The sequence below is a fragment of the Ornithorhynchus anatinus genome, chromosome 1, assembly GCF_004115215.2.
Source record: "Ornithorhynchus anatinus isolate Pmale09 chromosome 1, mOrnAna1.pri.v4, whole genome shotgun sequence".
Taxonomy (NCBI): domain Eukaryota; kingdom Metazoa; phylum Chordata; class Mammalia; order Monotremata; family Ornithorhynchidae; genus Ornithorhynchus; species Ornithorhynchus anatinus.
Genome location: NC_041728.1, coordinates 31792262 through 31813212, shown reverse-complemented (window position 1 = coordinate 31813212; position 20951 = coordinate 31792262). Strand labels below are relative to the sequence as shown.

Genomic DNA, 20951 nt, shown 5'->3' with positions numbered 1-20951 from the left:
GGGGAGAGTTGGAGAACAAAAAAAGACGATTGGGAGGAGTGTTTGCTTGATCAGGAAGGAAATGGGAAGCCACTACAGAGTTTTAAGGAGAGGGGTAGTGTGAAATGAGCCTTGCATCAAGAAGATGATGTAAAAAACTAGTCCATAAAAGTAATTAACTTTCTCTGTTGGGAGGGACCACTCAGAAGTGAATGGCTTCCCTTGCTAATGGCTGATCCATCCCCTTGCATGAAATAGCCAAACAAATGTGCAGCTTTTTGATAGACAATTTATATAGAGCTAGTTTAAGATGACCTCTTTAATAACAAGGTTCCTAGCCCATCCTGTCTCCTCGTATCAGCGTATGGGCTAGCTAAACTTATCACTCTACCGAAAACATGACTTGCTGTTTCAGTAAGAGCTACGTTTCTTCCCTGTTTCCCGAGGAAAAGTGATGAAGAATGAGCCCCACACCCTTCCCCCTTAACAAATGATTAGCCCATGAAGCCACCCAACTTGGCTTTGGACTGAGGATGCAGCAGCTCCAGAGTGGTGGGTGTATTTGTCAGTGGGGAACATCTAGATGGGGCAATTGAAATATGGGCCAAACTAAGCTTTTATATATAACCAGAATAAGAAAAGAAACTCTCCTTGGAGGCCTAGTGCTGAGAAGCAATTGAAAGTTAGGTGTTTAGGTTTGGCATTTGAAACAGGCTGCACAGCTTGGTGGGAGCAGAGTGTTTTGGTGGAATGTTTTTCAAGTTACACTTGCAGGCAGATTTAAACCATGGAATCTTTCCATTTGGACCAGGGAAGTCCAAACAGGAGAGCATCGTGAAAGAGCCCGAGTGCCAAGCAGACATACTGCCAGCTCCCAGAATGACTCTCGAGCTAACTGCAAAGAAGTAAACCGCAGCAACAACAAAAAAGAATCTTGAGTTGCCAAGTTCCACTTTGAGCGCACAAAAGAGAAGGAATCGTTTGTTCCCCTAGCGCACCCATGCACGGAGACTCAAACTCAAGGTTGGAGTGGCTAGTTTGGCAAAGAATTATTGGCCAAGGGCACCTTCGGGCTGCTGCCTGGGAGCCTGGAGATCCTCTCTGTGAAGTCTGGAGGACTCATCTGACCTTGTGTCTCCCAGTGGCATTTTCCCATTCCAATTCAGTCCTACTTGTCCAAACACATACACAGAATCCCGATCAGCCAGTTTGCCAGGATCCTAGCTCATCAATTACTCCCTCTGCAAGCCTCCTTTCTCCCATATTCTCTATCATGGCTCTGAGACAAGGGAATCTGAGATAGGAAGTCTAAAGTGCACCTATAGACCTATATCCAATTTCTGTTCTGGCAATGACCCACTTAAATTCATCACAGATATCGTCCCCTGCTGAGGTCCCTGGAAGATTTGCTTTGAGTGATGGGACTAGATGGGTGGTCTTGAGCTGGAGACCCTGAAGGAAGAACAAGAGTGGTCTAGTGGTGAAAGCACGGGCCTGGGAGTCAGAAGGACCTGGGTTCTAATCCTGCCCCTGCCATTTGTCTGCTGTGTACCCTTGGGCAAGTCTCTTTACCTCTCTTTGCCTCGGTTCCCTCATCTATTAAAATGGGAATTAAGACTGTGAGCCCCATGTGGGGAAGCAGCATGACGTAGTGGATAGAGCACGGATCTGGGAGTCAGAGGGTCATGGGTTCTAATCCCGTCTCCACCACTTGTCTGCTGCATGGCCTTGGATGAGTCACTTCAGTACTCTGTGCCTCAGTTACTTCTATAAAGTGAGGATTGAAACTATGACCCCACATAGGACAGAGATTGTGTCCAACCCAATTTGCTTCTATCCACCCCAGTGCTTAGTACAGTGCCTGTAAGTGCATGTAAGTGCTTACAAATACCGCAGTTATTATGTGTGACATGGGTTGAATCCAACCTGATTATCTTATATCTACCCCAGCGCTTAGTACAGTGCCTGGCATGTAGTAAGCACTTAAAAAAATACCAATAATAATAATAATAGCAAATACCATAAAAAATTCAGGGAAGCACTCATGTTGTTTCCCTAATTAACTCTCCCATTAGTACTGCCTAGAATATGCTGAAGAGTTCACTAGTGTATCGGTGGCTATGTGGGCATTATATTTAGGCAAAAATTGCTCTCATGACACAGAATCTCTATGAGGAAAATGCCCAAATCATTCTTTTATTGCCTTGCAAAGGGAAAACTGATTTAAGAGCCCATCTTTTCCATTGCCAGTACAGAAAAACTTGAGGCATCCCATAATATTAATTAACCCAACCTTATATTGACCAAGACCTCTTTGTTTCAGTTGTCAGAAGCTTCACCAGTTAGTCTTCCCCCTTTTGAAGTGAGGCTGATGCACAGGGTTGTTGTTTTCTCTCTTTAGAACTGTCATAACATGAACTCTGGTTCAGACTTTGCTAGGCAGTGCCACAGGGCACTGAGGCAGTTAAACAATTTTATAGATTGATTTTTTTTCATTTTTCAAGGGAAATATTGTATCATGTCTAAGCCCAGGATCACTAGGACATCCGTATCCCTGTGGTCCTAGCAGGAGGTGTGACTGTGGGAACCCCGAGGAGTCATTTCTCACCATCTGTTTCCTTGACCAGGTTTCAGGAGAAGGGGAATCTGGAAGTCCTGCTTTTCACCATCCAGTCCAGGATGCGAGCCAACAATCAGAAAGTATACACTCCCCACGAAGGGAAGCTCGTGTCTGACATCAACCGGGTACGGCCACATTTTCCGTTACGCTTTGCCAGCGAGCTGGATTGGATTCCCGATGTAGGATTGTGCCATATGAGACTGGGTAAACCAAGCCATCTCCTTTAGTGTTACTGATTCCGTGAGCTGGCTGTTGACCGTTGTGTGAAACCAATACAGATTATCTAACTCTCTCCCCCGCCCCTCATCAGCCCATTCAGTATGTTGCCATCGGAGCTAGTTCATAAGATGGGGCCCCTTAATCGATCGATCGTATTTATTGAACACTTACCGTGTGCAGGACACTGTGCCAAGCACTGGGGAGAGTACAATGCAATAGAGTTGGTAGATACGATCCCTGCCCACGAGGAGCTTACAACTTCTCGCATCCGTGAGAAGGAAGGTTTTCAGCTCCAATGGAAGAAAGACGAAATCGATCATTTTTTCTTCAGCAGTTTGGGGATTTAAACAGTCTTTGGGAAAAGGAAACAAAATCAGTCAACAAAGATTTCTTGAGCACTAGCAGACAAAGCCTCTGAGGGAGCTGAAGGGCAGAGGGAAAGTTATCAGAAGAAGATCCATCAATAACCCAGTGTGGGTCCTAGAGGCCCCGGGGCTGCCCTGCTGCAAAGCAATATCCATCTTCCTCCCCGCCGGCTGCCTAATAAGCTTGCATATCCGTTGAAGGGGGTGGGATCTGAGAAATCCTGCATCCCCCATATTCTTGTTGCTAATGTCCCTTCTCTGTTGCAGGCCTGGGAAAGCTTAGAGGAAGCAGAGTACCGTCGGGAACTTGCCCTAAGGAATGAGCTCATTCGACAGGAAAAGCTGGAGCAGCTGGCCCGGCGTTTCGATCGCAAGGCTGCCATGAGAGAGACCTGGCTCAGTGAAAACCAGCGGCTGGTTGCCCAGGTAATAGGTGGACAGCGGGCGGTGGCCACTCCTGTGCGGTCTTCATTTTCCTGGATGCAGTTTTTCCAGGGCTGAGGGGATGGGGATACGAGAGTTGAAATTAGAACTCGAGACTTGATGCAGTTTGGTGTAGTGGAGAAAGCATGGCCTAAGAATCAGATGACCTAGTTTCTAAGCCTAGTTCTGCCATTTAGCTACGGTGGGACCTAGGGCAAGTCATTTAACCTATCTGAGATTCATCTGTAAAATGGGAATGGAATTCTCTTTCTCCCTCCCGCTCAGACTTAAAGAACAAGTACTGTATCTGATTAATTATTTTGTATCTACCCCGGTGCTTACTTAGTACAAGGCTCGGCAGATAGTAAATACTTAACAGATACCCCAATTATTATTATTAAGAGGTCTTTCAATCGACTGCTGGATGGAGCTATCATATGCCATTCACTTTGTCCAATCTCCCGTCCTTGTATCCACTCTTTTTATCCACCATGTGGTTGGTGGCTCTGACTGTTGTTGCTCCTGTCTTCTGTCTCTTGGGAGCAGTGACCCTCCCACTTCCCTGCGGATCTGCCCATCAGATACCAACCTATCCACAGTCTGAAGACTTCTCTGTTTCTCCCCCCATTTACACACCCACAACTAGGCCAGAGACTCCAGGCCGCCACCTCTTCAGAATGAGAGGACCCCCAAATGTTCTCTCACCAAACTCCAAAGGAGCCAGGCATGATGTCCGGCAGGAGAGGAGGGTGGTAGACATCTGGGATCTACATGGCTTGTGCTTTCGTTCACCGGGGGTGGTGGGGGCTGCAGGGCTCTCTCAATGGCCAAAGCTACTAACCTCCTCCAGATGAACACTATAGGAACCAAGTTTGCCTCCTGACAGGTAGGACATTGGGAAAATTAAGCCAGTTTTTTCAACAGACTATGGCCTAGGATGTTGAGGTTCCCAAGGTCTGCTGCTGCCGTGGCTCACAGAGTGGCAGGGAGGGGGCAGGTCTGGGACCCAGACATTTACTCTTGGGAATCTGGGAATAGTAGAGTGGTCTCTCTGGAGGTGGTGGTAGGGGGGCTGGAGCAAAGAGGGAGGTAGCCCATTAACCTTCTTCTAGCTTGAAACTTTGGATTGTTGAATTTTAACTTACTTTAATTGTTATCTCTATTATATTCTCTTTTTTAATGGGTCAGTTCTCTCCAACTTAAAGTGAATGTTCCTTCTCTGGCAGAAACCATGGGTTAGTTGATTTTCCTGGATTTACCCCAGGGCTTAATTCAGTGTTTTGCACTTCATTCGCACTAGGTAATAATAATCTCCAGTGAATCTGAGGGAAATGATCAGGCAGTGCTCAGCCCCACTTTTAAGGAACAGAGCCACCCTACCAGATATCCCTGCAATGGCTGGCTTTCCTGAGCCACTGGTTTTAAGCAAGCTGAGGATGGGGTTATTGGTGAAGCTCAGTTCTTCCAGGAGATGGCTTTTGCATGTGGACAGCACTAAGAAACAGGGTGTCAGTATATTTGCAGGGGGGAATTAGGGGGAGTGCAGTCCTATCTGACATCGTTCAGTTTGAAATGGGTTGAGGACTGGGTACAACAGCCCCGCCTCTTCATCCAGTCCACCACGGTGGGGTCAGTGGGGACCTGGTTTCCAGTTATTGGATGGGCAGGATCCAGGCAGTAGCATTTTCTTCCCCACTTCCTGCTGACAGAAGTGCCTGGAACAGCCCAGTGATCTGGGAGTGCACCCTTGCCCTGCTCCTCCATCAACCATGCTCCTGAGCTAGTCTGGCCATGAGGGTTTGGGGCAGAGCGGGTGATTCAAGCACAGTGGGGGGCCAGAGGGTTGGAGGAATCCTGTCAAGACCCCAAGAGGCCTCCTCCTGAAAGCCAGGGACCAGGAGACCTGGCTTGCTCTTTCCCACTCCCTTTCTGGAAGTGGTCTCTCCAGGAAAATGTCTGTTGTCCGCAAAATTTCTCCTGCCAAGAGTCCTTGGATCCTCCCCAGACCCAGCCTGGAGGGGAGTAAAGCTGGGGGACCTGAGAGAGCTGTGGCTCACAGAGAGGCAGGGAAAAGGCAGGTCTGGGGCCGAGACATTTACTCTTGAGGATCTGGGAGTAGTGGAGTGGTCTCTCTGGGGTTGGTGGTAGCCCATTAACTTTCTTCTAGGGTTAATTAATTTTCTGGAGGGAAGGGAGGAAGGAAGGGAGGGAGGGGACAACCCTGGGGTGTTAGGTCGGGGGGGAGGGTTGGTGCTGGACTAATGCTTTCTATCTAGAAATGCTCCCTCGCTCAACCGTCTCCTGTTGGCTAGGAAAATCAAACTTACTACAATGTAGGATTAAAAAAAGGGAATAATCATATTTTAAAGTCACCTGGAAGATGATCCATGGGTAACAGTCTGGCGTGACGACTGTTTCTGCAGAAGTTAGCTCGACTGCCGGGATATCCGTCCAGGGCCTAGGGTGGCCCCTGAGAAGAAGACATGTGACATTACCCACATTACGCCAGGCAGATGAGATAACATAGTCATGGGGACTATTTTCTGGATGATACAGACGTCCCATAATCCTACAGTGTTTTCAGTCAGTAGTATTTATCAAGCTTCTACTGTGTGCAGAGCACAGCATTGAGTGTTTCAGAGTACAATAAAATTAATAGACAAGATCCCTGCTCTCAAGGGGCTGATAATCCAACGGAGAAATCTTAGTTTTCTCCAGGGAAACCCCTGAATTCCCTAGGTGCTTCAGCACCTTTGCGCTCCTCTCCCAGTCGAACGGCAGGTCTGGGGCAATAGCTGAACCTCCGGACTTGGAGGCAGAAGCCACAGCAGAGGGAGGCTCAGTGCTGGAAAAAAAGAAAAACCGGAGAGAAAAATATCCGGTCCCATAGCGATTCCAACCAGGAGACAGACCAGCTAAAAACCAGGCCATTCACCAGATTCTGGCCACCCTTCCAGGCACTGACAAATCTGATCTTGTCTCCATATGTCATCTTCCTAGCTCACCCAGAGTTCTAATGTATGTTATGCCACCTGCTCGTTATCAGAAAAAACTGTGGCATTGCATCCCTGGCACACCTGGAAATCATAAAATCATCTTAAGTGTGTGGCAGAATGAGCCAAGAAACAAAAATCTAGAGATTAGTACTGTGTGTCCCCGTGGCAGAGCCGGGATTAGAATCCAGGTCCGCTGGATTAGAATCCAGGTCCACTGACTTCCAGGTCTGTGCTTTTTCCAGAAGGCCATGCTGTACATAAAACCATGACTAATATTTTATCTTCCCACTGTATCTACTTCCCTACTTATGTCACTTTTACAACTTGAGTTCTTGCCCCCTAAACCCTAGGTACTCACCCCACTTCCTCTCCCCACAGCACTTACATTCATGTCTTTATTTTCAACTCCTTCCCCTACCTGGTAATTTCTTTTGTCTGTCTCCCTTGTTGGACTGTAAATTCCTGAAAGGGGACCCTGTATACCAACTCTATTGTTCTCTCTCTCAAGTGCGTAGTATGGTGCTCTGCACTGAGTAAGCGCTCAATAAATACTATTGATTGATGGATGGATTGAAAATATCAGTTTACTTTCACCACTATCCTTCTCCCACTACACTGCAGCTCACACTCTCCATTCCTCTCAAGCTAACCTACTTATTGAGTTTCATTCTTACCTCTCTTTTTCTCGATCCTGTCAAATATCATTTCTCCTGCCTGGAACACCCACCCACTTCAAATCTGCCACAACATAGCTCTATCTTCAAACCCCTTTCAAATATCTTCTTCAGGAGGATTTCCCCAATTCCTTTTTCTCTCCTGAGGTTCTATTTTACCACCTACTTCTTGCTCAGCACTGTTGTGTCACCTGTGCACTCAGGCACTCACAGTCAAGGGTAATACTTCTATATCTATCAACTTACATATTCTACTATTTTAGCACTTTCTCAACCACCTTAGCATTCTCTTCTTTCTCCTCTCTGGTTTTTTTTCTCCCTCTGGTATTTGTTAAACATTTCCTATGTTCCAGTCAGTGAAATAAATGCTGGGGTAGAAACAAGTTAATCAGGTTGGACAGAGTCAGTGTCCCACACAGGGCTCTCGTATTAATCCCCATTTGACTTATCTGAGGCACAGAGAAGTTAAGTGACTTGCTCAAGGTCACACAGCACATAGCAGAAAAGGGGTGGAGCTGGGATTAGAACCCAGGTCCTTCTGACACAATTTATTTTGTGTATGTCTCCCCCCATTAGGTTGTAAACTTCTTGAAGGCAGGGATCCTATCTTCTACCTCTACTGTACTCTCCAAAGGGCTTAGTACAGTGTTCTTTGCACAATAGGCATTTGATTGATATGATTTGATTTGATTTGATAATGCCTATTGTGTACTGAGTTCTGCATTTACCATTTTGGAACATACGTTATAAGTAAGAAATGCTATCCTTGCTCTCAAAAACTTTTTAATCTAATGGGACTGAAGTAGTTTTATTCAGATAGGTGCAATTTTTAATTTTTTCCTAATAAATGGTATTGGTTAAGCTCTTATTAAGTGTCAGACACTGTTCTAGGTACGGTAGGTATCAGATAATTAGTCCCTGTCCTGCATGGGCCTCACAGTCTAAGTAGGAGGTATTGACTCCTCATTTTACAGTTGAGGAAACTGAGGCACAGAGAAGTGAAGTGACTTGTCCAAGGTCATACAGCAAGCAACTGGCAGAGGCGGCAATAGAACCCAGGGTCCTCTGACTCCCAGGCCCATTTTGTTTCTACCAGTCCTTGCTGCTTCTCTTGGCATTGGCAAGAGTAAGCAAAAATAGATAAATGAGCGGGTTGGATATTGGTGTGAAGTAACTAAGAATGGAAATTTGTTGAGGAATATTGCCTAGGAGATAATTAAAGCTCCACCTAGCAGGGAATAAATCGCTCTTTGGTAGAATCCGTGCGAGTGTTATAAAAATAATAATAATAATTTGTGAAGCATTTGCTATGTGTGAACCAATCAATGTACTAAGTGCTGGGTTAGATAGAAGGTGATCAGGTCAGACACAGTCCCTGTCCAACTTTGAGGCTCACAGCGTAAGCAAGAGGGAGAACAGGTATTTAAGAGGTAGTGAGTGACTTGCCCAAGGTCACCCAGCAGGCAGGTGGCAGAGCTGGGATTAGAACCCAGGTCCTCCATCTACCAGTCCTGTGCTCTTTCCACTAAGCCATGCTATGATTGCATATGTGGATAAGCATGTGTTTGTGTGTATATGCGATGGCACTCATGTTCCAGATATGATAAAGAACAGACATGTGTGTCTGGGTGGGCATATAATGACACATGTCTTAGCTAAGATAAAGAACAGGTGTGTGTGTGTATACACACAGGGAAAGTTTTGAGCATCCTTTACTTCACCTCATCTTGAGCCCCACCTCCCAGCAAAGTGTTTCTCCTCTACTTGCCCAGGATAACTTTGGCTGTGACCTGGCAGCTGTGGAGGCCGCCAAGAAGAAGCACGAAGCCATCGAGACCGACACGGCGGCCTACGAGGAGCGGGTGAAGGCCCTGGAGAAGCTGGCCCAGGAGCTGGAGCAGGAGAACTACCACGATGTGAAGCGCATCAAAGCCCACAAGGATAACATCCTGCGTATGTGGGCCTACCTGCTGGAGCTGCTGCAGGCCCGGCGTCACAGGCTGGAGCTGACCCTGGCCTTGCAGAAACTCTTCCAGGACATGTTGCATAGCATTGACTGGATGGACGAGCTCAAGGTCCGTGCGGGCTGGGGGCCGGAACTCAAGCGGAGCTCTCCTTTGTCAGCCCCTGACGGCTCTCCTAGACCTTAATAGCAACCCCACTACTCAGAGTCTTCCTCCTGTGGCTGCTTTCATTCATTCAGTCTTATTTATTGCGTGCTTACTGTGTGCAGAGCACTGTACTAAGCGCTTTGAAAGTACAATTCAGCAACGAATAGAGACATTCCCTACCCAACACTGGGCTGACAGTCTAGAAGGGGGAAGACAGACAACAAAACAAAACAAGTAGACAGCAGCTCCAGCCCTTGACCAGCTCGTGAAAGTGGAAGCTCCCTCATCTCCAAGTCTGGAGGGTGGGAAGGAGTCGTCCCCCATTCCCTGGGTTAGAGATGGGAAACCGAGGACCGGGTCGGTGAAATGGCTTACCTAAGCTCCTTCTCTATTTCAGTAATTGACCTGGATTCCATATTCGCTCCCTCAAGTCTGCCGTCAATTCTAATGGTCACGAGGCAGGTAGCTCGAGACATCCACAAATCACGGGGGAGCCTCAGGATAGCCAAGGGTTTCATCCTTCCTCCCCGCCCTCTGACCAAAGCTGTTCTTCAAAGCTGCTCCCAAGCAGAAAAATGGACTGATTTGAGTTTCTTTTCCTGGTCCTTGCCTCTGGTGGAAATCCTCATGAATAAAGAAATGCCTAGAAGGCAGAGGGCCAGAAGGAGGAAGAGGAGAAGAGACCCAGTTAATCAGCCCCAGATAATGGTGGGGAGTTTATTTTGTTTGACCTCAGGCAGACTTGTTACACTGTTTTCTCCCAGATCCTCCTGGCCCAGGCAGTAGCGGGAGAGGCACCCCTTTCCCCCTGTGCCTCACAATGGTGATATGGTCAACGCTGTCTCTGCGAGGGCCTCGTTCCTTCTAGAATGTGCTTGCCTTCATGCTGCCTTTGTTCTCCCTTTGGCCAGATTCACCTTCTGTCCTCTGAGTATGGGAAGCACTTGCTGGAGGTGGAAGACCTGATCCAGAAGCATAAGCTGCTAGAGGCTGACATCAGCATCCAGGCTGATAAAGTGAGGTCCATTGGAGAGGCGGCCCTTCAATTTGCCAGCGGAAAAGGTGAGGCGGAAACTCCTCTTTTCTCGTCCCTCAGCCCCTAACATCCTCCTTTTGACTGCCAAGAGGCACTGAGATGTTTTCAAAGAGCTAGCCGGGGGGATTGGAGTCACAGCCAGCCACAGCTTTAAAGTCCTCCTGAAATCTCACCTCCTCCAGGAGGCCTTCCCTGATTAATTCACAGCATCTCTGTCACATCAGACCAACACCAATCCTTTATACTTATGGACTTGGATCTCCTCCTCAGCACTCTTGTACACACAGATGCACACCACATACACACACACATGGCAGAGGGCAGTTAGCTAATAACAGCAGCGCTGTAATAATGTTGGTATTTGTTAAGCACTTACTATGTGCAGAGCACTGTTCTAAGCACTGGGGGAGATACAGGGTAATCAGGTCGTCCCATGTGAGGCTCACAGTTAATCCCCATTTTACAGATGAGGGAACCGAGGCACAGAGAAGTTAAGTGACTTGGCCACAGTCACACAGCTGACAAGTGGCAGAACCGGGAGTCGAAGCCATGACCTCTGACTCCGAAACCCAGGCTGTTTCCACTGAGCCACGCTGTTTCCCACGCTGTTTGGATCCTTCTAAACAGGGCTCCCAGAGGACTTTAGAGACCTATCAGAGACCATCAGCTAGTTGTCAGTATTTATGTAGTGGCTCCTGGGTGTTGGGCTCTTTACTGAGCACTTGGGAACCTTCAATAAAAGTAGAAGAAGATCCTGCCCTTGAGGAGCCTACAGTCTAATGAGGGACCATGACAAATATTGATAGTATACAGTCTGGCTTCAGTCCCCTTCACCCCACAGAAACTGCCCTCTCAAAGCCCACCAATAATCTTCTTGCCAAATCCAATGGCCTCTACTCCATCCTAATCCTGAACGACCGCTCAGCTGACACTGTCGACCACCCTCTTCTCCTGGAAACATTATCCAGCCTCGGCTTCACTGACTCTGTCCCCTCCAGGTTCTCTTATCAAACTGGCCGCTCGGCCTCAGTCTCTTTTGCAGGCTGTTCCTCTGCCTCCCACCCCCTAACTGTGGGAGTCCCTCAAGGTTCAGTTCTGGGTCCCATTCTATTCTCTATCTACACCCACGCCCTTGGAGAGCTCATTAGCTCCCATAACTTCAACTACCATCTGTATGAGGTTGATTCCCAGCCCTGATCGCTCTCCATCTCTGCGGTCTCACATCTCCTCCTGCCTTCAAGACAGCTCTACTTGGAAGGCCCACTGACACCTCAAACTTAACATGTCCAAAAACAGAATCTTAATCTTCCCTCCTAAACCCTGTCCTCCCCCTGACTTTCCCATCACTGTCAACAGCACCACCATCCTTCCTGTCTCACAAGCCCATAACCTTGGCAGTGTCCTTAAATCACCTCTCTCATTCAACCCACATATTCAATCTGTCACTAAATCCTGTTGGTTCAACCTGCACAAAATGGCTAAAATCTGCCCTTTCCTCTTCACGCAAACGGCTACCGCGTTTATCCAAGCACTTATCCTATCCCACCTTGATTACTTTATCAGCGTCCTTGCTGACCTCCCTGCCTCCTGCCTCTCCCCACTCCAGTCATACTTCACTCTACTGCTGCATCATTTTTCTACAAAAACATTTCCCTATTCCTCAAGAACCTCCAGTGGTTTCCCATCTACTTTCAAATCAAACAGAAACTCCTTACCATTGGCTTTAAAGAGCTCAATCACCTTCCCCTCTTATCTTACCTCGGTGCTCTCCTACTACTATCCACCCTTCATACTTGGCTCTTCTAATGCCAACCTACTTGGTATACCTCCATCTTGTCTCTCTTGCCACTGACCTCTCGCCCATATCCTGCCTCTGCCCTGGAACGGGTGTCCCACCCTCTTCATGTCCAACAGACAATCACTCTCCACACCTTCAAAACCTTACTGAAGGCGCATCCCTTCCAAGAGGCCTTATCTGACTAAGCCCTCATTTCCTCTTCTACAACTCTCTTCTGTGTCACTCCAACGCTTGGATTTGCTCCCTTTATTCACTCCTCCCTCAGTCCCACAGCACTTAAATAAATATCCATAATTCGTTTATTTATGTTAATGCCTGTCTCCCTCTCTAGACTGTAAGCTTGTCGTGGCCAGGGAATGTGTCTACCAACTTTGTTATACTGTTACATGGTATTCTCCCTAGCATTAGTACAGTGCTCTGTACACTGTGAGTTCTCAATACTATTAACTGGTTGATGGATAGATTGATAATAGGGATTAGAGGAAAAAGATGCAGGTGGTATAATAATAATAATAATGGTATTTAAGCGCTTACTATGTTCCAAGCACTGTTCTAAGCACTGGGGTAGATACAAGGTAATCAGGTTGTCCCACGTGGGGCTCACAGTCTTAATCTCCATTTCCAGCATAGAAAAGTTAAGTGGCTTGCTCAAGGTCACCCAGCAGACAAGTGGCGGAGCCGGGATTAGAACCTTGGTCCTCTGAGCCGGTGCTCTTTCCACTAAGCCACACTGCTTCTCTAAACAGTAGTAAGCCAAAAATGCATAAATAAATGAGTGGAATAAATAAATCAATGTCCACCAAGTGCCAAGGCTGGGGAATGGATTGATATCACCAGGGAGGTGGGGATGATAGTAACAATAATAATAATAATAATAATGCCAAGCACCATACTAAACAACACAGTCAGGCTGGACACAGCCCCTGTTACCTCTGGGTTCAGCCTGGACCAGCTCCAGGAAGGAGCGTTCATTCCCCTGTGGGATTTCCATCATTCCTTTGTGGTCCCACTGCGAATGATGCCTCTCTGTCTGTATTTTTCTCTTCTTCTCCACTTTCTCCTTCAGATTACCAGCCCTGTGACCCGCAGGTGATCGAGGACCGGGTCAAGCACCTGGAGCTCTGTTTCGGAGAGCTGAGCTCCATGGCGGCAGGGAGAAAGGCCCGCCTGGAGCAGTCCAAGCGGCTGTGGAAGTTCATCTGGGAGATGGACGAGGCCGAGAGCTGGATCAAAGAGAAGGAGCAGATCTACTCGTCTCTGGACTACGGCAAGGACCTGACCAGCGTGCTCATCCTGCAGCGCAAGCACAAGGCCTTTGAGGACGAGCTGCGGGGGCTGGAGGCCCACCTGGAGCAGGCTATCCACGAGGCAGAGGGCATGGTGGTCCGCAAGCACTTCGGGCACCCCCAGATCGAGGCCCGCATCCAGGCCGTGTCCGTCCTGTGGAGCCAGCTGCAGGAGCTGGCTGCCTTCCGCAAGAAGAACCTGCAGGACGCAGAGAACTTTTTCCAGTTCCAGGGAGATGCTGACGAACTGCAGACGTGGCTGCGGGATGCCCTGCGTTTGCTATCCGGGGAAGATGTCGGCCAAGATGAGGGAGCGACGCGGGCCCTGGGGAAGAAGCACAAAGACTTTCTGGAGGAGCTGGAGGAGAGCCGGGGGGTGCTGGAGCACCTGGAGCAGCAGGCCCAAGGCTTTCCGCAGGAGTTCCAGGATGCCCCGGAAGTGGGTAGCCGGCTGACTGCCATCCGAGAGCTCTATCAGCAGGTGCTGGCCCAGGCTGACCTGCGTCGGCAGAGGCTGCAGGACGCCCTGGGTCTTTACACGGTCTTCGGAGAGACCGATGCCTGCGAACTGTGGATGAGCGAGAAGGAAAAGTGGCTGGAGCAGATGGACCTCCCGGACACCCTGGAGGACCTAGAGGTTGTCCAGCACAGGTCAGAGTCAGAGGACCCAGCCCCAATTGGCCCCAGGGAAAGGCGGAGGGGAGGGAGCACCAGACTTCTCGAGAGGCCAAGGGACCTGGGCGTAGCTGCTCGGTTGGGAGTCGGGATGCCCGGGTTCCGTGTCTGGCTTTGTGGCTGGTTTCCTTTGTGCTGCTCACCTGGCAACTTGGTTCCCTACCACAGATTAGCAGTGAGTGATCCCATCCCTGCCGGCCTCGGGGAGGACTTTGGGAGCAGGAAGGAGCGAGGCCCAGGAAAATCATCAGAATTCCCTAGGGTTGACTGCTTAGTCAATCAGTCAGAGGCGTTTATGACCACCTACTCCCTCTGATGGGTCTTCTGTGTCTGGTGCCAAGCCTTCAGGCTGGGGATGTGGGCCTAGCAGGACTCTGCTGAGCTCCTCCGGGCCCTGGGCCCCTTCCACAGTTCCGTCCAAGAAAAGTCTGCAGCCCAAAAGTGGCACTGCCTAGTGAATAGAGCCCGGGCCTGAGAATCAGAAGAACCTGTGTTCTAATCCCAGCTTCACAACTTGTGTGCTGTGTGACCTTCAGCACTTCTCTCTGCTTGTTTCCTCAACTGTAAAATGAGGATTGACACTGGGAGCCCCACATGGGACAGGGACTGTGTCCAGCCGATTTGCTTGTATCCACCCCAGTGCTTAGTACAGTGCCTGGCATACAGTAAGAACTTAATCAATAAACACAATTATTATAATTATTAGTATTATGATATGGCAGCCCAGTTACCTTCAAGACCATTCTATCAGCCCTTCCCTTCTGTCTCCCCAGCTCAGGGAGCTGGAGTTCCTATTACCGGCTAAAAGATGTGAGTCCTGGGGCCTGGACACCTAATGGTCATTCTCCACGAGGAACTTGTGCCCCCAGAATGTCTTTTCTTCCTACCCTTCACCTCTTCAGTGCCTCCATCCCCCCATCAGTCACAACAGATTGTGCAGAGGGTCAGCTCCAAAGAGGCTGGGCAACCTTCTTATGTGGGCGAGATATCTGAATGTCTGGGTCAGAAATGCACTTGGGCCTCAATGGATGGAATATTTCTGGCAAAAGCTCTCTCTGTTCTGAAGAACTAGAAGAATGCCTACCTTCTCCCCTTCACTGTGCAGGTTTCCTAAAGCCGTGGCCATAGTGAGCTTGAGCCCCTTGGGATTCCTCAGTCCTTGAGTGGGGATGTAGAGGAAATGTTGGCCTGCCTCACTTACCTCATGTGTAAAATGGGGATTGAGACTGTGAGCCCCATGTGGGACAAGGACAGTGTCCAACCTGCTTAACTTGTACCTACTGCAGTGCTTAGAACAGTGCTTGACACATAGTAAGTGCTTAACAAGTACCGTAATTATTATTATTACTATTATTATAATGCTTGACATGGTCTTGTAAGCAGGACCTGAGACAGTAGAGCGGTGCCTGTTCTCACCTTGTCCAAGGCTTGGGATGGAAAAATCGAGTTTGTGGTCAAAACCTCTGAATCTTGGGCAGTAGGGGGTCATGAGCCTGAAGAAAGGGGCCTCTAAATGTTATGGTCCAGCTGGATACTCAACTGGCTGAAAAACCATTTTCTCTGCTAAGCCCCACCTAGCAGGAAGCTTACTTTGGTGGCCTGAAATTTTGAGATTCTAGTAGATTATAACAGGTTGGGCCCAATGCCAAATGTTTAAAGCATCAATGGATTTTACAGCAAAGGGATCTCCCAGAGTTGGCAGCTGCTAGAATCCCCCATGGGACCCCCTTTTTCTTATTGTTTGTCTCTTATTGAGAAGCAGCGTGGCTCAGTGGAAAGAGCCCGGGCTTGGGAGTCAGAGGTCATGGGTTTGAATCCCAGCTCTGCCACTTGGCAGCTGTGTGACTGTGGGCAAGTCACTTAACTTCTCTGTGCCTCAGTTACCTCATCTGTAAAATGGGGATTAACTGTGAGCCTCACATGGGACAACCTGATTACCCTGTATCTACCCCAGCGCTTAGAACAGTGCTCTGCACATAGTAAGCGCTTAACAAATGCTAACTTTATTATTATTACTATTATTATTATTGTTTCCCCCTTTGAGACAAATGAGTGGGAACTAATGGGAGGGAGAGAAGATGGTATGGAGGGGAAGATCTTGGATCGACTTTGCTGTCGGCGTGCATTCTGGTTGTGGTTGTCATTGTCCTAGCACCCAGCTGTTTTCTGTTTTCTGGGTCTTTGATAGATTTGACATCCTGGACCAGGAAATGAAGACTCTGATGGTTCAAATTGATGGAGTGAACCAGGCGGCCAACAGCCTGGTAGACAGTGGCCACCCCCGCAGTAAAGAAGTGAAGAAGTGCCAGGATCATCTGAACGACAGGTATGGCTCAGCCTGTGGGGAGATGGCACTCCTGGGAAGAGTTGCCCGAGTCCCTTATCCTGCTTCCTTTCTCGGCCCAGTCCACGTTCCAGATCCCTCAATTGCCTTCTCCTGGCTTGTCCTCCACCTCCTACCGCTAGCTGAATACACGCCCTTTTCGCTGCACACCAGAAAAAGAGTGTACCCTTTGCTTTTTTCTTTCAGTGCCTCCCCCCCAGCTCCCCAGATAGAGTGTCAAAAAAGGCTTTCATTGAGTGGAAAACTTAAAGCTCTAGTGATCTGTGTTTGTGTGGCCTATTGGAATGAGTACAGAGCTGCGAATCGAAGGATCTGGGTTCTAATTCCAGTTCTGTCACGTGCAGGCTGTGTGACCTTAGACAAGTCACTTCTCTTTGAGTGAAGTGAGTTTCCTCATTTGTAAAATGGGGTTTAGTACCTGTTCTCCCTCCTATTTAGACAGTGAGCCCCAAATGGGACAAGAACTGTGTCCAACCTGATTACGCTGTATCTACCCACCCCAGCTTTTAGTACAGTGCTTGGCACATAGTAAGCGCTTAACAAATACCACATATTGTGGAGAGGAAGGAAGGGTGTGCAAGCTCCTGCTAATTCTGTTGCACTCTCCCAAATACCTAGCAGTATACACAGTACACATTACCGACTCAGTAAATTCTACTGATGAATACATAAAAACAAATTTAGGCTAAATTTAAGCCTGTGGTCACATGCTTATTTCTCTGAGTTTCTTGGGTTGAGAGAAGTGCTTTCTAGATGCCCCGACCTCTAAGTACAGAAGAAAATGATTCATGTCCGTTAGCTCAAGACTTACCATGGAACTGGTTTGAAAAAGGAGAATTAACAGGAAACACTTGATCATGCTGGGAAATCGAAACATAAGCCACAACCTGAGAAAACTCTTACTCGATATGTTGTGTCTTGTCCATTAATTTCTGTGGGAACTTTGGAGACCAAGTAGGTTACTCCACACACACACACTCTCTCTCTCTCTCTCTCCCCCTCTCCCTCACCCCTGCTGTGGTAGCAATAGGTAAACAGTAGGTGAATCCTTATGGCGATCTGAAGAGAGGAACAGAGTCAGTAAGTGGAGAAAGGGAACTCAGTGGTGGACTCAGATATTTCTGACAGCCCAGGACAACAGGAGTAGGCCGTAGGTGACCTGTCGATGTTGGGTCGGGATTTTAATTTTTGTGATTTGTAGGCTCTAGGGAGTGAGGTGGCAGGGAACCACTGTCCCGCTCACCCTTAGCACTCCCCTCACGTCCTCCGAGCCTTCTCCCTGGCCCCTACGAATCCTGGGCAGCCGGGATTTCCTCTGTCTAGGGCCAACATTCTGTTGCAGGTGCTGGTGAGTCCTTCTCGACTCTTCTCCACTTGCTGGATGGTTTGGGTGCATTTGCTTTAGTTTTCAGTATTTCCCTGCCATGGCAGCGGATTGCAGTATGCCGCTGCCCCAGCCCTGTCAATAGCAGATGTTCCCCCACCCAAACTGGCCCAAGCCATGTAATGGTAGCCACAGTAGTCCTCCCTTTGACTTTCTCACCATCATCCTCCCTGCCTCACTGGCCCATAACCTTGGCATTATCCTTGACTTCTCTCTCTCTTATTCAACTCATATCCAGTCTGTTACCAAATCTTGACAGTTCTACCTTCGCAACATCGCTACAATCCACCCATTCCTCTCCATCCAAACTGATACTATGCTGATCCAAGCGTTATCCTCTCCCGCCTTAACTACTGCATCTGTGTCCTCGCTGACCTCCATGCCTCTTGTGTCTCCCTGCTCCAGTCTACTCTTCACTCAGTTGCGCAGATCTTTTTTTCTAAAAAAAAGTTCAATTCATGTATCTCCACTCATTAAGGACCTCCGGTGGTTACCCATCAACCTCCTCATCAAACAGAAACTCCTTACCCTTAGCTTGAAAGAACTCGATCACTTTACTCCCATCTTACTTTGCTGATTTCCTTCTGCAATGCAGTTCACTCACTTCGCTTCTCTAACACCAACCGTCAGGGCACATGTCTTGCACTTCTGTTATACAGTGCTCTCCCAAGCACTTAGTACAGTGCTCTGCACTCAGTAAGCGCTCAATAGTTATGATAAATTGTTTGAGCGGTCGAATGATTGAGATTAATAGCAGCAATAGTGGTGATAATAGTATCCATCCTGGTATTGATATAATTTATTGGAGGCCCTCTGAATGTAGTGCACTATTCTGACTGCTTGGGAAATAAGAATAGCAATATGGCCAAGTGGAAAGAGCCCATCCCTGAGAGTCAGAGGATCTTGTAATATAATTACTAATTATTATAATTACTAATAAGCTTCTAATATCAGCACCATCATGTACCCGCTGGGTGAACTTAGGCAATTCGCTTAATTCCCCTCTGCCTCAGTTTGCTCATCTGCAAGATAGTGATTCAAAACCTGTTCTCCCTCCTATTTAGACTGTGAACCTCAAGTGGGACCTGATTATCTTCTATCCACCCCAGAGTTTAGAACAGTGCTTGACGTAAAGTAAAACCTTAACAAATTCCATTATAATTATCATTATTATTATTATAAATAAATACCTCTGATTGATTAATTGAAACAGAGACCCAATCAATCAGTGCTTTTTGAGAGCCTGCTGAGTGCAGAGGACTGTACTAAGCGCTTGGGAAAAGGTAACAGAATAGTTGGTAAATGTGATCTTTGCCTACAAAAGGCTGACCAGTCTCCAGGGGAAGGTAGACCTTAAAATAAATTACAGATATGGTAAATAGTATAAAAGGATATATTCATAAGTGCTGTAGGACTGTAAGTGTCAGAGCGCTTGTGGGGAGCACAGCCAAGTGCAAATTCATCAGTGAGAGAAGGGCAGATAGGGGAAATGAGGGCTTGGTTAGGGAAGGTCTTTTGGAGGAGACGTGATTTTAGGAGGGTTTGAAAGTCAGAGAGAGCGGTGGATTGTTGGATATGAAGGGAGTGGGAGTTCCAGGCCCAAGGGAGGAAGTGGGCAAGGAGTCAGCAGCAGCATAGATGAAATCGAGGTACGGAGAGTAAGTTGGAATTAAAGTGGAGGAGCATGTAGATTGTGTCAGAGTAGCAGATCAGTGAGATAAGGTAGGAAGGAGAAAGCCGATTGAGTGCCTAGTTCTCTGCCCACAAGGACATTACACTCTAATGGGAGTGAGACATAAAAAATATTTACAATATAGTAATCCAAGTAAGTGATTGAATGTGTAATTGTATTAACAGGTGATTTTAAAAGTGCTCAGGGTGAATGGAGATGATAGGTGGTTTTGTACAAGTTGGGTATGATGGGAACTAATAGGTGTAGGTTTCGGGGAGGTGGGATTTTCGGGAGATATGGAATAGGGAGAGCCTGTGGTCCCACGGATTTTGAAGGGTGGGCGGCGGGAAAGAGATCCTGGTGTGCTGACCGGGATGAATGAGGGGATGCCCCCATTCCCTGGCCCAGCTGTCTCTTGCTCACCTCCACACCCTCCAGCAGGACCGCCCATGCTCCACCTCCCCGCCCTGACCCCCAAGAATGACCAATCTCCATCACTTATCACCAATGCCCCACCCTCTCCCAGAGCGCCTGGTCGCCATTCCGGTTCACGGGGTTATTATGATCCACAGCTCTCAGACACATTATGTTTTTCTCCCGTGGTTCTTCAGTTCTTGAGACCTGACCTCCCTGGTTAGTGTTTGCCAGTCCTGCCGGGATGACTCGTGGAACCTTCCTGAGAAGACTGGTCTGTGCTTCTTAACCCCATCCCACCCCTCCCCACCACCACTCGCATTAATTTCATAAACATATGTTTCCTCTGGGGTATCTGCGGGCTCTGGCACCCTTTGGTGGGCTCTGGGATGGGTTTGCCCAGGGTGGGGAAGAGCCTCCAGAAGGGATCCACAAAGAGAGAGGAGACCCAGAATGTCTGCTAAAACAGCAAGTGGCCAGATGCCAGCCCTGGGATCCTCTAGACTATAAGCTTGTTGTAGGCAAGGTACGGAGGCAGGGAACATGTCTACCAAAGTTATTATTTTTTACTCTACCAAGCACTTAGTACAGTGCTCTGCACACAGTGAGTGCTCAATAAATTGACTGATTGGGATCCAAAGCAGAAGAGGCCATCCCAATCACTCTTTGAGAGAGCAGTATCCCCTCAAGATGTAAGCAGTGGAGACCTCTAAGGTGGAGATTTCTTTTTGCAGATGCTGCTAAATTTATTGAAGCTAGAGCATCAAATCTAGAGCAACTTTTTGGAGCAAAAATAGCTTGTCAGCTGTGTGGCTGTCGGTTTAATGAGCTGCAATCAAACTCCTTTGCTCTTTACAAACATAGACAAGTAAGTCATGCATCATGATAATGCTGACTCTTATCTGGGCAGAGGAGGACATTTAGACTCACCGCTATGAAGTGTTTTGTTCCTTTC

General features: G+C 48.0%; 1 protein-coding gene across 1 annotated transcript in view; it reads left to right on the top strand.

Annotated features, from left to right (window-relative positions):
* The window catches only part of SPTB (spectrin beta, erythrocytic), a 152823-nt gene that overhangs the window by 79825 nt on the left and 52047 nt on the right, over positions 1-20951 (top strand). The window contains exons 10-15 of the mRNA XM_029059295.2: positions 2607-2724; positions 3451-3609; positions 9049-9351; positions 10299-10449; positions 13288-14158; positions 16371-16508. Coding sequence (XP_028915128.1) covers positions 2607-2724; positions 3451-3609; positions 9049-9351; positions 10299-10449; positions 13288-14158; positions 16371-16508 — 1740 coding nt within the window. The remainder of the gene's footprint in view (positions 1-2606; positions 2725-3450; positions 3610-9048; positions 9352-10298; positions 10450-13287; positions 14159-16370; positions 16509-20951) is intronic.